Here is a 19,448-nt window from a genome sequence, read left to right as displayed (position 1 = left end):
TGCGTTTCCTTCCGACGTCCTACGCTCTGTGTTTTCGCCCAAGTGTTGGTTCGCAACCGATTGTATTGAATTGTGCTGTGACACGTTTCTGCTCGCATTCCTTGTACTCTGTGGTGAGGAAGCTCTGATTACTTGTACTATGGGTTCTACGTATTCAAGACGCAAGTTAGAATCCTCATCGGCTGTCTCTCTACTTTCCTGCTCCTCTGTCGTATGCTGACTTACGTTTTCTATGCCTTGACGTACATTATCCTCATTATGATGCGTTATCTGTCCTATTTATCGCGATACTGCATCGTCCGTTGTACTATCCTCAATTCTCTGTCCATCTTCATGTTGGGTCTCTACATCAATTCGGTCAAGGATTCGATCAGCCATTGCTAATCTTTCCGAATCCCTTATTTTCTGTTTTAAATGCAATTCACGCGCCCTATTTCGAGTCAACATGCGCTCATACGATCTCACGCGTTTCATAAACTTTTTGCACACACGACTTGACAAACCGTTCACTTACTTCTTGGATCAGAACCAACTTGTCAACGATGTATTCGCCACCTGTGCGCTTGCATTGGAGAGAAAACTTAATTCTAACAATATTAAAATTCATAACTTAATTATGCTATTGTTTCTGCTAGAATTCTCACTTTTACTGAATACTTTCTTACTACCTATCGCTGCAGCAACTGTTTTCGACTATTTATAACGTTCCAAAAAATTTTCTTTATTACGAAAATTTTTCAACAGGATATTTTTCTGACCTAGTTAGGCATGTGGTCGACCTTCAATCATGGTATTTTACCATACTGTCAGGGTCGCCATTCTCTAACATTCTGCATGGTGTCTGTTTGTTCTATATCGTGTCTCCCTACCACTTTCGCGCAACGACGCTCTGAGCGTGTTTTTTAGGGAATTGACTATATTTGAACCTGGGACCTGTTGCTGGTAAGGAGACGCCAGACTACACATGACATTTAGAATTCAGAAGAGTTCAGTGAGACTAGCGATGATATAACCAACTACTTAATGATTTCAGTGTCAGCTCCACTGCATTCCCTGTAAAAGAATCTTAATACTAAATAAATTTAGTGGAAGGGGTTCAAGGCTTTCCTATTTTTAGTTAGGTGGTAAAATAACGTCGAAAAAGCAGTGAAGTTTACCACTGGAAATTTTATTCTGTTCACAAAACATTGTTTATAAATTGCACTATTGATAAAAGGAAATGTTTTAATACAGGATGATAAAAACCAACTGCGTTAAACAAAAATGTGAACGAATATTCCCTGCGTGGGTTTCCAAGTTCTACAATGGATCTAAGGATGACCTATGCCATATCACATCTATAATCTAGGTTTAAATTAAGTTTCACAAGAGAGAAAACTATCAAAATGGTCTACAGTGACCCTCAATTATCTTTAATTACTTATATAACTTGTCGTAAATTACAGTGGCTGATGTGGCTTCTCGATAACTATATAACAGAAAAATCATCGTGTTTCAGATTTTTACTTCAAGTGGCAAATGTGAACACCATGAGGTTTAATTGACGATCGACACTAGTATTACACAGAAAGGGGGGTGTAACAGATGAGACTTCTGCAGTTCTGAGTGAAGCTTTATGGCTGTTATGCGGCATCGCATGCGTTCATTACCTTGTCGGTGTTCGTCAGGGGGCGGCAGGCAGCACAGCTCCGCTCACCTCGCCGTCTCGGAAGCAACTCTTCCCTAACTTCTCCTTACCACAATTTACCGAAGTTGGTTTAAATAAACTATGTGGCTGTGTTTTCATCTGACCAATCAGGGTCTCAGTGTTAACCTTAAGCTCCGCCTACAAAAATTTTGTTTATCCACTGAGAAACGTTATACTTTTCGTGGTAGGGCAATGTTTTTAAAGTTTGCAACAGAACAGAGACGCGAAAAAGTCTCACCCTAAAACTTGTGGGTGGTGTGGCCCTTTTTGTGTTATCGTAAGATCTATACTGTTCTTCTGGAGGGCTCTAGCTTTTAACATGGGCTGGGGGTGGTCCTAGCGTTTAGCTGGCGACGTGGGTGTCCGTCCCTTATCGTAGGGCCTTCAGCTTATACGGTTCTGCTCTCGGCTTCTGTTCTCGTTTCTCCCCTCGGAATTGCGTCTGTCTCACGGGGGGAAGGTATGACATGCATTTAGGCATTCTTGTGTTAGTCTGTGGTATTCCATTTGCTCACTCGTTACTCGTATTACTTTGGTTAATTTAGTGTCACGATTTATTTGGAGCTATGTGACATACTACTGGATTTGCTTATCATGTCAGGGTTTTCATGGAAGGTGTTGGATTTGCCTGACACCTTACAACCACCGACAACTTAACGCAAACGCCACTGTTTTCGGTCGATAAGTGAAGGACGTCGGCCAGTGCGTTCTCCGTGGTGAGACATAAAGCCTGAAATGTGGTATTCCTGCACACTTGAAATACCGAATTCCCGAAGGATTTGCGACACAGAATGTCCCATACGTCTAGCTCCAAATACCAATCCGCTTCCAAAGTCTGTTGATACCCGTCGTGCGTCCATAATCACGTCGGAAACCTTCTCACATACATCACGTGAGTACAAATGACGGATCCGCTAACGCACTGTCCTCTTATACGTTCTGTACGCGATACTACCGCCATTTGTGTATGTGCATGTCGCTATCCCATGGCTTTGTCACCTGAGCATATTTGCTGTATTTTCCACCTGGTTTGATTTCGTAGCGCCTCAATTTCTCTTACAGTTAATCTGTTAGGGAAATTACCGATGATGATAATGATTAATTCTGCTCTAAATTGCGTGTTTACTGGCGTGTGGACTCGTCTCATCGAAGTGCTCAGCTTGGTGGCTTTGGAATTAATGTAGCGTTACTGGGTCGTGCGACCCTAAATGCCCAAGATTTTTACGTAGACATTCTCGCCATAACGCCTCTACCGTGCGGATGTGACGAATTTTGGAGGGAGGGAAATGAAATCCAGTGTGTGTTCAGTGTCTCTCGTGCCTTGCCGTTGCTCCAAAAGCCTGGAGTCCTGCTGGAACTACATGGACTGTTATCACCGCTACTGACCGCAATGCGCGTTTAAAAACGAGCGCTTGTATGTATGTCATATTACAGTAATAATAAACTGTAAGTTATACAACCGTTTCATTGGCAGGCTTTGTGCTTAAGATATTAACGTATTCAGGGATCGAAAACAAACATTCTTAAACTAGTGTGACAACATCGACAATATTACTTGGGACCATAAGCTCAAACTTCGTTCATAAATAATGATTTGAAATTCTTGAAATTCTCCGTTTTATTACTCTCAACACGAGCCCTGGATGTTTAAGTGCCTAGACGCAAATCTCACACTTTTCACAAAGGACCATTTTATTGTTCTCCGTCACGTCCACGATTTATAAATTTTATTTGCGGCTGTGGGGCGAAATGTAGCTGTAATGAGCTATGGCTGCAGGCGGCCGACGCGAGTGCCTTTGCCTTCAGCACGACATCACCTGCAGCGTCTCTCCTGGGTTCGTGATCATATCGGTTGGATCCTAAACAACTGAAAAACCGTGGCCTAGTCTCACGAGTCCCTATTTCAGTTGGTAAGAGCTGATGGTAGGGTCTGCGTGTAGCGCAGACCCCACAAAGCACAGTAATGGTGTGTACCGTGTTCACATAGAATGGACTGGGTCCTCTGGTAGAAATGAACTTGTCATTGACTGTAAATGGCTATGTTCGACTGCTTGGAGACCATTTGCAGCCATTCGAGAACTTCATGTCCCTAAACATGCTGCCGGGTCGCAATCGTTCGCGTTTAGTTTGAAGAACATTCTGGACAAGTCGAGCGCATGATTTGGCTTCCCACGTTGTCCCACATGACTCCATCGAACAAGTATAGGACATAATCGAGAGGCCAGATCGTGCACAAAATCCAGCACCGGCAACACATCCGCAATTATGGACGGTTACGGAGGAAGCACGGGTCAGTATTTCTGCTGGGTTCTTCCAACGACTTGTTGAGTCCACGCCACGTCGAGCTGCTGCACTACGCCGGATCTCCGACACTATGTTAGGAGGTATCCCACGAGTTTCGTCACACCAGTGTAAGGCTAAGGAACAGCATATTTTAAAGTATTATCAACGAGGTCATCATTAGAGTCACCACAACCTTTATGTAGTCTACCGACCAAGGTTGCATTGTGGTCAAGGCTATGGGCTCTTATTCGAGAGGAGCGGGGTACTAATAAATTTTCAAAATTTTTGCAATATCAGTCTTCTGACTAGTTTGATGCGCCCAGTCACGAATTTTTCTTATGTGCTCTATATCTGAGAGTAGCACTTCCATCCAAAGTGTTTTATGCAGGTCCCAATTTAGTTTTCCTGGTTTCCTGAAATCCCTTAAGACAAATTCTGGTTCGGCTCCCTTGAAATGAAGTCATAGTTCATTTCTTTTCCAATATTTTTACAATCATGGTTTGGGCTTCTGCACTAAAGTCCTCGTTGACAACAGGATTTTTAACGGTGATCTTTGTCAGATGTCTAGTTTAAGTGGAAAATAATTATCTCCTTCTTCTCTAAAGACCCATACGCCTGAACTAGCATTAATAAACTACAAGAAAACTATATCTAGTTTAGTGGTCGACGGCTTGAAAGAGTATAATGGTTGTACCAACATATTCCCTCAGTCTGTATCTTTAGAAGTGGGATGTACCTGATTTGCTAGGGGCCTCAGACAGTGAAATGTTTATGGTACTTTTCCCACTATGCTAAGCAGTACCTGAGTGCTACCGATTGTCTTTTCCGGCCGAAATCCTAAGAAGATAATTATTGTTACCTCCGAGACAAGCCACATACTTGTCATTTAACTATATTACTAGAATGACAAATAAAAGAAAAAAAGTAATGTATTGAAAATATTGGATTGACCGACGGTACAAGCAGGAGCATGATTGATCTGTGAGATGTAAGGCAAAGACAATGTAATGACGCAAATATATGTTATCATGGAGGTAAAATGAGGTGATCGGTGGGTAGTACCATTAGTTCACCTTGTCGTGTTCGTAATGATGGAGGGGAAAAAGAACCAACTGAGCTTCGTGTAAAGTGTGTAACTTGTCACTTGACCAGGAATCAACAATGAATTTATACTTTTTTCGCCATATATATGGCCTCAAAAAGAATAGATTATCAATCTTTAAATGTAAATGCTTCTTGTGTACAACAGTCTGTGCACACAATTCGTAGCACTCATTGTGTTGCTTATCAGTGAATCAATTGCAAGCTAATGGGTATTATATAATTCTACGAAGCGGAATTTCATATATGTATTTCGTCTTTTTCCACCCAATATCTAATAATTATATAGCTATTTTGTTTCGAAAATGAATATTATTTAAATTCGGTGACGTCATATATATTTATTTCTTGTAATTCTATTACTCCCTCCTCTCCAAAACTATCATTGCTACCGAGAACCTGTACCACATTTTATGCCGGTCATTTGTTGTCCTCTGACGTACTTTTTTAAATAAGACTTTCAGGTAGTAGATACGCTGACATCTCTTACATAATCGTCTTGGAATGAGTAAAGCAAGAACAATAGATAAACCCAGACACTCAAAAGGTCCATTTAAATCTTTTTAACCTTTTGCACAAAAAAATAAAAATCAGTAGCATTCAAAAAAATTGTGCAAATTTTGAAGACTTTTTAAAGTGAAATTCACATTGCTATACATATTCACGAGCCAAAAACGCTCGGGAATTAGGACTTCACTCGTTCCAAGAGGAGCATATTCTCGTTTTGTGACGGTCCAGACGTGTTCTGTAGAAAAATGAAATGATCGCATGGCAATGTTGGCCGGGAGGCCCCATTCGGGGAAGTTCGGCCACCGTATTGCAAGTCCTTTTTACGTGACGCCACATCGGCGACTTGCGAGTCAATGATGATGAAGATGATGATGGACACACAACACCCAGTCCCATGCCGGGAATCGAACCCGGGCCCCTGCGTGGTAGGCGGTAACGCTACCGCTACACTACGGAGACGGACGTTCTGTAGGACAGACTTGGCGAGCTACAAGAGCAATCGTGTTATTAGAAGGCCCCTCGATATTTTCTGACAACTCAGAGGATATAGAGTGATGTATTGCTTACTCGAGGGCATGGGTCGTCTGTTTGCTGATACAGGCGGGGAAAAAAAAAGAAAACTGCGTTATGTGATCGGTCAGTGGGACATAATATCATTAGCCTGTGAGAATCGACGAGACACCTATCATTTCTATTTGTATAAAATTTCACGAGATATAACTAGAAAATACTCCTACCACTTATGTCCTACTGTCAAAGGTATGCACAGCCTTTGATTATACACGACGTGCTATTATACCGAGATGTATTGCATCTCATCGGTCCAAGCAAACTTTTCCCATACATCGAGCCACCATTTACGGTATTTCCGTGGCTGTCTAATCCCTGTGACCGTTGACATGAAATGAGCACGTGCACGTGTCGGATGTGTATCGAGGACGTAGTTCTGGATATGATATGATTTCGCCGGCTACGACTGCGCAACACAGAACTGGCGAATAATTTTCTGCACTTTGCCCTCTCTGCACGCAGTTACAGTCAGTGACAATCACAATCACCGACGACAACTTTCATCAACATGTTGCTCCGTGCATTTGTAGGGACTGACATCGGCGAATTTCCTCGAATGGAGGTACCCGCGTTACACCCTTCAAGCGGAAATTGCAATGCTTCACGACCACAGAGATGCAGTGTTTTATGCACACTATCTGGTCGTCACCAGACTCGCTGCAGTCGCCTGTTTCCTCATTCTGCTGTCGACTACAGTGCGGTGTCTGATGTCTCAGTAAAGTAATTTAATGCTCCACACGTCAAAGTGTTAAGGATCCCTCTCTCTTCGAGACTGCAGCTTTCTCTAATTCTGTTAATCTTAAATCTAATACCAACACTTTCCTGCATGTGATCTCCAACAAGTAGCACTTACTTCTTGATAAATTAGTAGAAAAGCTCTAAAAAATGTGTAGATATCACAGCAACAAATCGCAGTTTTTTTAACTTCACTTTTATTACGAGATGGCTCTCTTTCGTGACAAAATATGAAATGGAATCATAGTAGTGGTCTCGCAAAACGAACATGGAAAAGGGAAACAACTTATCCGCTGCAACCCAAGTACAGCGAGTTACACACGACGTGAATTGATTGACAGCCATTAAGTTGGATGAGTGATGAAGTATTTAGTCAGGGGAAACCATTAGCTCTCTTTCTTCATTATTAGTATGTAGTCTCATCGTGATTATTTCAACGACGAAATTCGCAGTGCGAATTAGAGCAGCAAAGACTATAAAAACTAATAGTCCTCATTCAAAAATAAAGTTTTGTGTCCTGTTAGCTGCCCTTGCTTCCCCATAGAGGAATATTCCTGTGGCCAATTGACGTCCCTGAACTTTTACTCTGCTTACATCGGTAGCACTCGACTGAAGTCTCATACAATATGCTGTTTGTACTAAATGCGCCTTTTATGATATTAGTACCAATTCATAAAATCAAGTCAGTACAAAGTCCATTTGCGAACCACCGTTTCCTTATTATTAATGGAAGAACATTCTGAAAGGATTTCAAGTCTGGAATTCGTATAGTGGTTGTGCGCATCTTGCTTCTACAAACGCATTCTCTCGCCATATCGCGACTATTCCTATTCCTTGAAAACAACGGGGTCAAATGATTTCGTAGTTTCCATGGCAAGTTCCTTTGAATTATCAGTGTCTGATGCATAAACGTTTGATGACCCAATCGGTAATAGTCCAGGTTATTGAGATGTGAAGAAAGTGAGAATGGTAGTTATTTTTGGACTGTAACAATTCTGGCTGCACAAACCGACTGACTGATAATGCACTTGCTGCCTAGCTGGCAGAAAGTTAAATCAATTAAAGGCCGTTTAAGGTTTTGATCGCGGAAATCACACCTAGTGTGGCACATAGTATGCTATTTTGTTTTACCGAAATAGGATTTATATTGATGTCGCCTATTAAATAGTCATATCTAAACTAGTATTCGCCATTCACATATTGTCATAACCCTGGTCCTTAGTTTTGTCCTAAAAAGATGGATGTCCTAGGGCATTAATTTGATGCATTTGATTAGCGCAGGGAGACAAATCAACAGTAGTCTTGCCCATTAGTGCCCTCACCGAAACCGAATTGTGCGATTCCGCTCCTGTGATTACAGTCAAGCAAACAGGTGTCCTTAAAGAGTAGGAGGAGACCTTTCACTACCTTCTTATTAGAAACGATTTCTTTATTACTTAATGACCAGAATATTCTGTGTCTTTCGCCCTCCAGCGCTTCGCATTTGAAGATTAGGTGTGGTGTGGTTTCGTCCTCCTCATCACACTTCTTAGATTCTTGCCCTTCACCCTCTGTATGCAGGTGTTTCCCAAGATTCTCATGTCCAGTCATAAATCTTCCCATGAGTTTAATCTGTCCCCAGTTCAGGATTAGCGAACTTCTCTTGAAACATGGCTTTGGGATCATTAGCGTACAAAATTTTTATGTTACTTAACCCTCCAATGAGTTCATTTACAACTGGTTTTCACATTAGTGGGATCAAGAGCTCTCCACGCCGAGTCGTCCCCTCCCCCCCCCCCCCCCCTCCCCCCCTCCCCACCCCTCGATAGTGTTGATCATCATTTTCTCATTCATCATGGTGGCTACTACCTTTCTTCTACTTAGCACGGTATTAATCGACCTTCATATGCTCTTCTGTTTCGCAACTCTAACCATCGACTTGAAGGTCGTACAGCTGAAAGCCTCCTCGATATCCAGAAAGAGAGCTCTTTCCTGAAAGTGTATTCTTTTTCCACATTCTCAGCAAGTGCTGGTTCATATGAGTTGCCTGGTTGATACGGGTGTTGGTTTTCATGTAGAGGACCCTCAGTTCCACTCTTTTCCCTAACGTAGCCATTAACCAGTTCTTCTTGTGTCTTGAGAAGAAAGGAGAATAGATTGATCGGTCTCATATCCTTAGCCTTGGTCTGATTAATTGTTTCTGGCTCTCGAATGAATATGCCTCTCACTGTCTTCTCAGCACTAAGAACGATTCCTGCTGTTAGACTAACCCTAAACATAGAAATCTAATTAAACCCTCTCTTCTTTGTTGTTTTAGACCTGGGAAGTTTACACCTGGACCTGGTGACTTGAATAGTTTAAAAGATTCATATGGCATTGTTAGCTTCGAAATTCCAGGACATGGGTTGAGCTGTGTGACGGAAAGAGTGGTCTTCTTCCGCAAACATCATCCCCTGCAGTCCTTGGAGATATGTGAGAGTTATGTCGTATGTGTATTTGTAGAACGTAGGTGAGTGTGATGGATGCCTGTATAGTGTAGTGTTGTTATTGTGTTCTGTTATGAAGATGAGGAAAGGGAGAGGGTGAAACCCAGTGCCGGCACATAGCCTACTGCTGTTGAAAAGCACCAGGGGTCACCATCAGACTGAAGGTACTCCATCAGCAGACAAGGAAGAGAGGTCTGGAGTTTAATCCACCACATAGACACGCACATTGGTGAGCAGGAAATATAAGCTATCACCTCTTCTCCCCTTACCGGCCAAATACCGGCAGTGGGAATTTAATTCAAGATTCACACCGCCCACTTCCGATTCGAGTGGCACAGCATAGGCATGCATTAGCGATCTCGGTTACGCAGGCGGTTAAATTGAAATTGACTAGAATGTGCGCAAGATTTAGAGACGATAGTGATGCTAGGTGCTATTTTTGTTCATAAAAAGTTAGATCAAGGCGAACGGGAGTGTTACATGCGAAATCATGCATAACCAACACCACTGTTTACATTCTAACAGCTGATGTCGTATAATTCACGTTATGAGGGGAGATATAATACGAAGATTGTGGCTAATGTTTTGCTAGCACATTTTGTGACAAGTATGGAACATAATAGCTGCCTAAAAACTTGGTTGAGAGCTCCTGTAAGACGTGCTGGATGCAGGGTAGCCTGAACCGTCACATGACGTTTATAATCTTCTGAAAAAATTCAGAGCATGCATGTAAATGTAGAAACAAGAACCGGATAATTATTACTGGTTGTGACTCTCCGGCTGGAGAACTTTGAAAAATGTTCTTTTACTAATCAATTACATTAATGATTTTCATACATACGCTAACACAATTTTTCCTGTTATGGTATAAGCAATCTGGTACCAAATTGTGTAAAAGAGTCTACGAGGAGCAGTCAGTAAGTAACGCATCACATTTTTTTCTGAAAGCAGGTGGGTTTTGTTCAGGATTCCAAGACAGCATACTATTCCACACTTTTATGACTACAGAACCCTATAGCTCCACATAATCTCCATTAAATGCGACGCTAGGCCACCATACTGGTGAGCCGGCCTGTGTGGCCGAGCGGTTCTAGGCGCTTCAGTCTGGAGCCGCGCGACCGCTACGGTCGCAGGTTCGAATCCTGCCTCGGGCATGGATGTGTGTGCTGTCCTTAGGTTAGTTAGGTTTAAGTAGTTCTAAGTTCTAGGGGACTAATGACCTCAGATGTTGAGTCCCATAGCGCTCAGAGCCACCATACTGGTGAGCGTCGAAGCCAACGTCTTGCTGCATCAATAATATCTCCGTCTCCCACGTACTGCTTCCCGCGGAGTGCATCGGAAGGCATGAGTCCCGGGATGTGAGGTGAGTGAGGAATAACAGTCCACCAAAGTCATGTCAGCTCCTCCATGGTGCGCAGAGTTGTGTGAGGGCTTGCGTTGTCATGCAGAAGGAGCAGTTAAGTTTGCGTTTTTGTGGCGACGAACACGCTGAAGTCGTTTCTTCACATTCTTGAGGGCAGCATAGTGCACTGCAGAACTGATCGTTGCACCGTGAGGAAGGATATCACACAGAATAACCCGTTCAGAATCCCACAAGAGTGCCGCCAAGGCTTTGAAGCTTTTCTTCGGAGGAGAGGTTGCGTGGCGCCACTCCATGGTTTGCAGATTTGTTTTCGGTTAGTGATGAACCTATTTTTAATCGCCTGTGACGATATTCAAAAGAAAGTTGTCACGATTAGCCTCGTAACGCTCAAGCAATTACACAGAGGTGGTCCTTCGTTCCTCTTTATGATCTTCTGTTAGGCGGCGAGAAATCCAGCAGTCACACACCCCAACGGATGGAAGAGTCTGACAGCACTTCCAACAGAGATGTCAAGTCGTATAGCGATGTGTTTGATTGTAATCTGTCTATCGCCTCTAATGAAGGTGTTCGCGCGTTCCAAGATTGCAAGATGCACAGCTATGTGTGGAGGCCGGCACGAGGAAGATCGAACAGGTTTGCGCGACATTATTGCGATGATGACACATACCTCGCCCAACGACTCTTCGTGCTTTTGGTCATTGCCAAGTATCAGTAGACATTCCGCAAGCGCCTATGTATATCTGAGATGCTTTGGTTTTCCATCAAAAGAAACTGAGTGACAGCTCTTTGTTTGGAACACACCTCCGCTACAGACGCCATTTTGAAGACTACGAGTAGCGTGCCATCTATCGGAGCTTCATGAAACTATGGAGGTAGAAGGAAGGAAACTCTGCGATGTCCCAAAACCAATTCAGCATTTTTTCAACAGGAAGTGACCGAGAAAATAAGTGTTGCGTTACTAATTGAAAGTAGCTCGCACGATGCCTGACATGTGATCCTGTAAATGAATAGTACTAGTTAACGTAAACTATGTGTGTTATCGCTTAATGATGGCACTGATTATTTTGTCTGCCAACAGGAAGCAAGTACGAACCCATGCTGGAAGAAGACGCATACAGGGTGCACATGAGGCTGACGATACGCGTCATGAGCATGGCGGACTTCGGCCACTACAAGTGCGTCTCCAAGAACTCCCTCGGCGACGCCGAGGGCACAGTCAGGATTTACAGTACGTACAGCGCACTGAAAGTAGCATAGTACCATTACATCGTAATGAGATCCTTACGTTAAGGTTCCAACCTCCTTGCAGTATAAACGGTGAAAGCGGTGATCATTGCATCGACATCGACACACTCTCTACGGCTTTCTCACAGTGAAGAAGTTGTTGGCAGAACGTTTCGACGGCTCTCTTCCTTCCCCTTACCAGTTTATATTTCTGAAGACAAATTGCGGGAACAATGGTTCATTCAACAAATATTGTTACTAACATGACACACAAAATGACAATAAACTTAAAGTTCTGAATACCTATATACTCGTAGTAACCATTGGACACAGCCACGGCGTTTGGTGATATATAACACGGTCACTTCGTAAATGGATGTATGATAGTAACTACAAACTATAGACTCTCCGCTGAAATGTAAGGTCACAATAAAATAATTATAATTATAAAATGTGTATACATTTAATAATAGGGAGGCTGTGTGCTCAAAATAATTATGATTAAACAAATGTGTAAACATTTAATAATAGGGAGGCTGTGTACTCCAGTAGGTGGATCACACAGAGAAGAGCCTGTACGTTACCTCAACCTTCTCCTCCACCCCCCCCCCCCCCCCACCCAAACTTCTGTGGGTAAAGCGGCAGAAGACAAACCTTATGACAGTGAGCCCACACTATTTAGAAAAAAATATCGAGTTACGTTACAGATGGCACAGAACTCTGTAAAAAAATAATTTGATGTTCTTCGTGGAAAGTATTCTTCCTTGCAAATGAAAAGCTATATCTGGTGAAGAGTTAGTCAGCGAACCCGGTTACCCGGCCAGTTCGTAGTAATACCCTCTCTCCCTATACTTTCGTTACTACCGTAGGAGTTCTTGTGTCGAAGAGGAATAGGAGCGTGGAGTGAGCAAGCGGGAGGGGGATATTGGGTGGAGTTGAGGGGGTGGGCGAGGACATGCCAACATTTCACTGCAGCACGGCTGTTTAGTAGATGAAATTAAATTGTGAGTAAGTCGGAGGTTCCATTATCGTTCATCTCCGCTCATCTACAGTAGTGTAACAGCAGAGAAAGAAGGAACGGTTGAGACCTCATCCGATGAAAGAAAAACGATTACTTTGAAGTTCATATCGGAACGCGGCGTCTTCTTGCGAAACTGCTTTGTCTGAGAATATTATTACTTGAGGACTTGACACGCAGTTGCGAACACATCCACAATTGAAAAAAAAGGAGAATTTAAGAAATGGAATGGTGCACATACGATAAGGGTAATAAAAATATATCACGTAATATAAAAGAATTCGAACGTGTTCCATGATAAAGGCCTATGAAAAGTCAGAGCTCAGAGCAGACACAAACCTGCCCACATGTACATTTTCATGCAAATAAGAACTAGTCCATTAGTGCCATTAGGAGACGCTGATTCAAGTCAAGTGATTTACATTTCAGTCATGGCCAAATTTTTCAGCGCAAAGTCATTGTCAGTATCAGTTTGTGCTTCTGAACTCTTTCCTAATAATATCGTATAATACTAATGTGAATAATTATTATTAAGTGGACACCGTTACCTGCTGACTGCGTTTTTGGTATAGAGAAATTTATTACGAAAAAGGGCAACAGTTATAGTAAAAGAGAAATATAATGAAGTCTGCTAGTGAGTGGGTGAAGTAAGAAACCTTGGTGAAGAATGGAGAGCGATAGACGTATAATCGCTATCTAACTCCCTACCAAATTTAGATCACGTAAGTGATATGAATCGAATTTTTACATACAAGTACGAATCTATGGAAAATATATTGATTATATTGACATGGAGGCTACTGCATTCTACAAGCTGAAGTACTTCTCAGCCACCTAATCTCAGATGACAAACAGAAAGAAGTTGATGATTTCCTGTAGATTGTTTTAGGAGAAGACTGGCGAAGTCTTAGGACTTAACTTGGTATACATCCATCATTGAAGGTATACCCATGTTGTTCAACACAGAGGTAGAGGAAATTGTTTGTGATTGTTTAGGAGATGATTCTGGTTTAATTATTTACGTGTAACACTTACATCAAAGAATCTTTCTAATGATAGATAATGCCATTGTTACCTCATAGTATTCTGTCGTGGTGCTTCACGATATCTTACATAATTGTGAAGCAACAATAAAATCAGAATTCTCGGTAGTGGACTGAAAAGGAATGTCAACTTACAGTTCCCAATTTATAATTTCTTCCGTGATATGGCATACAGAATCGTTACAAATATATAATATGATATATTATAGCAAGTGTTATACTATAAGACGTAAGGTATTTTGAAAGAAGATACAAGATTCCTGCTTTTAAAAATCATTCAGAGCCAAACATGTTCTAATAGTTCGTGCAAATAAGAACGTCTCCATATTTAAATGTAATGATAATTAAATCAAGACACTACTTTGCCGACAGGCGTTGATATACATCAGCGGGGACAGTTGAAAATATGTGCCCCGATCGGGACTGGAACCCGGGATCTGCTGCTTACATGGCAGACGCTCTATCCATCTTTTCTTTTTTTTTTTTTTTGGGCAGTTTGTTCGGTATTGTTCGTTGTATTTGGTGGTAGTGGACGTCACATGGCATTCGATGTAGTTCTGTAGTTCGTTATTGATCGTTTCACTCAGTTTTTTATTACAGAGACCAGCCAGCTCTCTGACCGCACACGCTGAGCTACCATGCCGGCTGTCCAGCTGAGCCACCGAGGGCACACAGGATAGTGCGACTGCAGGGACTTATCCCTTGCACGCTCCTCGTGAGACCCAAACTCCCAACTTAATGTCCACACACTACATTCGTAGTGCCCCTGACCATTACACTCATTACTCGCGGCAGACAATCTTACCGTGTCCCGTAAGAGTTGGGGCAATACGTGTGCATCCGCAAAGAAGAAGAAGGACAATGGTCGGTTAGCCTTAACTATATATGTACTTTTTAAAGAAGTGTTTTCATTGTAGATTTGATTTGTAGATATAAACTCTTTTTTGGCACAAAAGTAAAGGCGTCTGCATTGTAATATATCATTTTTATTCATATGTATGCCTGAAATAAGTTTTCATCTTGACTGTGAATAATTGCGTTTAGTGGGCATTATCGTTTTGGCATGTCACGTCCTCATTTGTAGTTGGAAAGTAACCTAATCAAAAGTATCCGGACACATGTCAGTGGACATTAATAAGTGGTGAGTCCATCCTCCGACTTTATGATGGTTTGAACTCGTATACTTTCCATGAAGCGCCTTACTGTTTGTCGCGGAATGACAGCCAATTCATCCAGAGAAGGCAGTAATACTGGACGCTGGGGTCTGCACCGAAGTCGACGTTTCAACTCATCTCAGATGTGTTCCGCTGCGTTCAGATCGGGAGTCTGGGCAGGCCAATCCACTTCGAGAACGTTATTGTCGACAAAAAATTACGAGACAGATGCAGCTTTATGACAGGTTGTATTGTCATCCAAATACAATCATCGTCATCGCATTGTTCCTCTGCTGTACGCAGCACACAATGCTGTAAAATATAAAAATTCTTCCAAACCATATGTGGCATACAGCAAACCAGTACTTAACAGTATTGGTTAAAAATAGTCTTGGTTGCAACTTTAGTTTTTTATTTTTCAACTACGCATTTCGCCTTATTTAGGCATCTTCAGGTTATCTTAATTTGGTATTTCTTAGAAGGATCCTTGAGACAGTGTAGCCAAAGGGCATTGTCGAATATATGAGGCCAACATTGCCTTCGTTAAACTCAGTTAAAACTTTTCTAGATGGACGCGAGTGACTCCAAGACATGCATAACGCGTTCCCGTTCACAGGAGCGAGTAACAGCGTCGTGTGCTAGTACTGACGCCTAATACAGATAAGATAACCTGAAGATGCCCAAATAAGGCGAAACGCGTAGTTGACAAATAAAAAACTAAAATTGCAACAACGACTGTTTTTAAACAATGCTGTAAAATATATTCTTATCGTTCCGCATTTAGCGTTTTCTTAAGCGTAATAACGGAAACACATCATAACCAACGAGAAATATCCCCCCCCCCCCAATCACAACACTACCTCCTCCGCAAGTCGCTGTTGGTTCTGTACGTGATGGCAAGTAACGTACTCCAGGCATTTGCCACAGGGTATAGCTTGATTTTTCCCACAAATACTTGGTTTGCAGTCATACTACGTCCAGGTGGGGTCTCACGTTCCACCACCTTAGGCACCGCTTAGCACTGATTCCAGAAACGTGTGGCTTACGAGAAGTTGCTCGCACATTGCAACCCACTATCTTTCATGCCTACGCACAGACGTTGTGCAAGCTTGTGGTACTCCGGAACCAACGAGTGGTTCCCTCCGCTGATTTCAACCACCCTGCACAATACTCCATGGCTCCCGTCCGTAAGTAAATGAGGTCTGGCTGGTCTTGCTTTTGCTGTGGCTGTTGCTTCGCTTTTCCACTTCACAATCACGTCCATAACAGTCGGCTTTGGCATATTTAGAAGAATAGAAATGTCCCTGATGGATTTAATATTCATGTGACACCCAGTGACGAGTCAACGTTCGAAGTCACTCACCTCTCGTAAGCGATCCATTCTACTGTTGGTGACAACACATTTGTACTGCCGGGCTCCTTTGAATGACATCTGATGATCAATAATCCATTACGTAGTGGTATTGCGATATTTTGGAAGAGTGGAATACCAAAAACTGGCTCTACTTAGCTTCTTTGTGCTGTCCTGCAACGCAGGTTGAGGAACGTAATATCTCCACAATCATTTAAAACGGTGCTACGAAGACTATAACTATCACGAGGGGGCAAAAAAAGGAAATCGTGAAGTACGAATTGTAAACCATGTGCTTTGTAAAGGTAAGGGTGCGAAAACGTATGAGACTTCTAACAGGGAAAGAGCGCATAAATCTGTTTGTACATACGTAGTCCAAAAGTAGCAATTTCGTAGTTCCAACAAGAAATTAAATATTGAAAATTAATTACGACTTCTTTTCGTAAAGTCCTTGGGGTGGTCTGAATATGCACCACTTGGAACTTTTGTAGTTAACAACTATTATGATCATCTAACAGTGAAACGCCTTGCCGAGGAAGGGAAAGCTCAAGTAATCGTGTATTGGCCCTTCTAAAGATTTCGAATGAAGTGCACTGGAATAACAAACTGCGTAGAAAAGGCGTGTTGAGACATATGCCGAACTTCATTTAATTTATGCCATTTGTAAAAAAATTAGCTTAATATATTTTCAGTTTTGTTAGATTTGCAATGATCGTCTTCTAATGAAAGATCAGCTAATGGTGTAAGCTACAGATCTCATCTACAACTATTGTTCTGGAGCAAAAAGGTGAGGCTGTGATATCATGCTTTTGTCTCTTTATGAGCTCATGTTACTATTCCTCTACTCGAAAATCGATTATCCGTATCTATCGCTTATCGAAAAGTAACTAAATGGGAATACATGCGTCATCCTAAATATGGGATTCGAGGAAACCACGCTTCTCCGAGGCTATGTAATCTGGCTGTTGGAAATTATTTGGTCCATATTCAATCGTAACAAAAAGTAATGCCTCTCCATGACTGGCTGCTTCTTGGCACCATTTGAAAATGACTTCTCATACTGAAACTGTACTAAAGATATGAAATTTTAACTAGGAGTTACTGATATGATGGTAATATTATTTTAAACTTCAATCTTTATTAATTGCAAATAAGTAAACTGAATTTGTGAAATTTTATCATATATTATATCGGTGTGACAAATTGTGAAAGCACTCATGGGTCTGCGCGTTGCATTTGTCGAACTCATCACCCGAGACATTCAGAGGTGATAGTGATAGGAGATCTTTGAAAGTACTAGTACTTCTATCATCATAGCATTTTTATACAAATAATTTACTTACTTCGAGCATTTCGATTTAAAACATGGAAGAAAATTAGTGAAACACCGAATGCGCACACTATAATTCACTGCAGTAGTGCCATTTGTTGCCTGTAACATGAATTACGCAGTATGAAAATAATACCTAAATGTCTGCAAGCGTGATTGTCCTATGTAATACCAAATCAGGTGATTGATTCTGCGTCAGAAAGAGGCAGACTTCTACTGCCATTCAAATATTTGATGATAGTGAATGTATTTCAGTTTTCGGCTAAAACGACGATCCTGGTTTAGCGCACAATTCTTTCAAAAATCTGAAAACATACGCCCCAATACTCAGGCCATGAAAAACCTGAGAAATAACTTGATATTATAGTGAACCAATATAGGGAGTCTTGTGAGTTCGGAAGAGTTTATCACATAGACCTGCCATATTTGGACCTATGGCAAGACATGACAAATTCAAGTGCCGGTACGCTTTACCAAATGGAAACATCATAGTCTAAGTAACAGCTGAATCCGGCCAAAGGAACTGAAGGAATACAGAATATAATAAATTCCGAGACATATACGGCGACCTTATTGTCGAGTAGTGGTGTGATCTATTATAGGTGACTTACGATGGAAAACATTGAAACAAAATCCATTCCTCTGTCACTTAACTGCTGCACAAATTTTGGGTATTATTACCAAGTAAAAGGTGTTCAGTATGAATATTTTACCCGTGGTCTAAGAGAGATAAACAAAACGTAAATTGACAGGAGGAACGAATACAAAGCCATATTTGCAGTTATTTTCTTAAATCAAGTTGCCGCATTCTAAAATAAATTTTTCGTTGAAAGTGTCATTACGAACTCCGAGGCAACGAACAGCTGTCCCCATAATTCTTAAGGATCAGTTTAAGAAAAGAAGGACAATGGAAAAGAAACTATGTAGATTTGTAAATTCGACTAGATTTTTTTACTACGAAAATATCTTTCGTTCAACTGGGATGATTTTCACGGAAATATACTGCAACCAATATAATTCATTTTTGCCAAGGAAACAATACGAAAGTAAAACGTTTTCCATTCCATTGTGGTATGGTGATACAGCAACCGTTTCGAATTATGTCAGAATAAAAAGAGTCTATTTCTTAAAGACTGTTTTTACTCTGAAACAGTACGAAGGCTTGGCGAAATTCAACAGCATTTCAGTGCCTGTGTAAATTCTCAGAAAATGTTCGGATCCTCAAATGAAAAGATAAGTAAATAGCAGACAGACTACTACTGGAGAATGTAAAACAAGCTCCCTTTTTTTGTATGCGGAAGTTTATTTCCTTATTTATGCAGAGCCGGCACGAGAGCGTGGATGTCGACGAATGAGGTACTGCCATCTTTCTAACTCCGTCATCTGAATCACTCGTAGAGGGCAAGGCTGCCTTTAGAAGACTAGGGCAGGAAAATTAATACGTAAAAAACTGGGCGACCACAGTATTAAGTTAAACAAGGAAAATATGTAACGATGCTTCTTGAAATTTAACGTTTCAGTTGGCAGTACTCTTTGTAGGTGGCAATCTTCGTAACGTGAAATATATACCTATACCATATTGAATAAAACTGATGCACCTCCGATGAAACAGTT

The 19,448-nt window shown here is 41.5% G+C and overlaps 1 protein-coding gene across 1 annotated transcript in view; it reads left to right on the top strand.

Annotated features, from left to right (window-relative positions):
• LOC126187687 (lachesin-like) overlaps positions 1-19,448 on the top strand; it is a 542,701-nt gene that overhangs the window by 476,961 nt on the left and 46,292 nt on the right. The window contains exon 7 of the mRNA XM_049928927.1: positions 11,793-11,942. Within this exon, the coding sequence (XP_049784884.1) occupies positions 11,793-11,942 (150 nt within the window). The remainder of the gene's footprint in view (positions 1-11,792; positions 11,943-19,448) is intronic.

The sequence above is a fragment of the Schistocerca cancellata genome, chromosome 5 (genome assembly GCF_023864275.1).
Source record: "Schistocerca cancellata isolate TAMUIC-IGC-003103 chromosome 5, iqSchCanc2.1, whole genome shotgun sequence".
NCBI lineage: Eukaryota > Metazoa > Arthropoda > Insecta > Orthoptera > Acrididae > Schistocerca > Schistocerca cancellata.
This window is presented reverse-complemented; position numbering and strand designations above follow the sequence as displayed.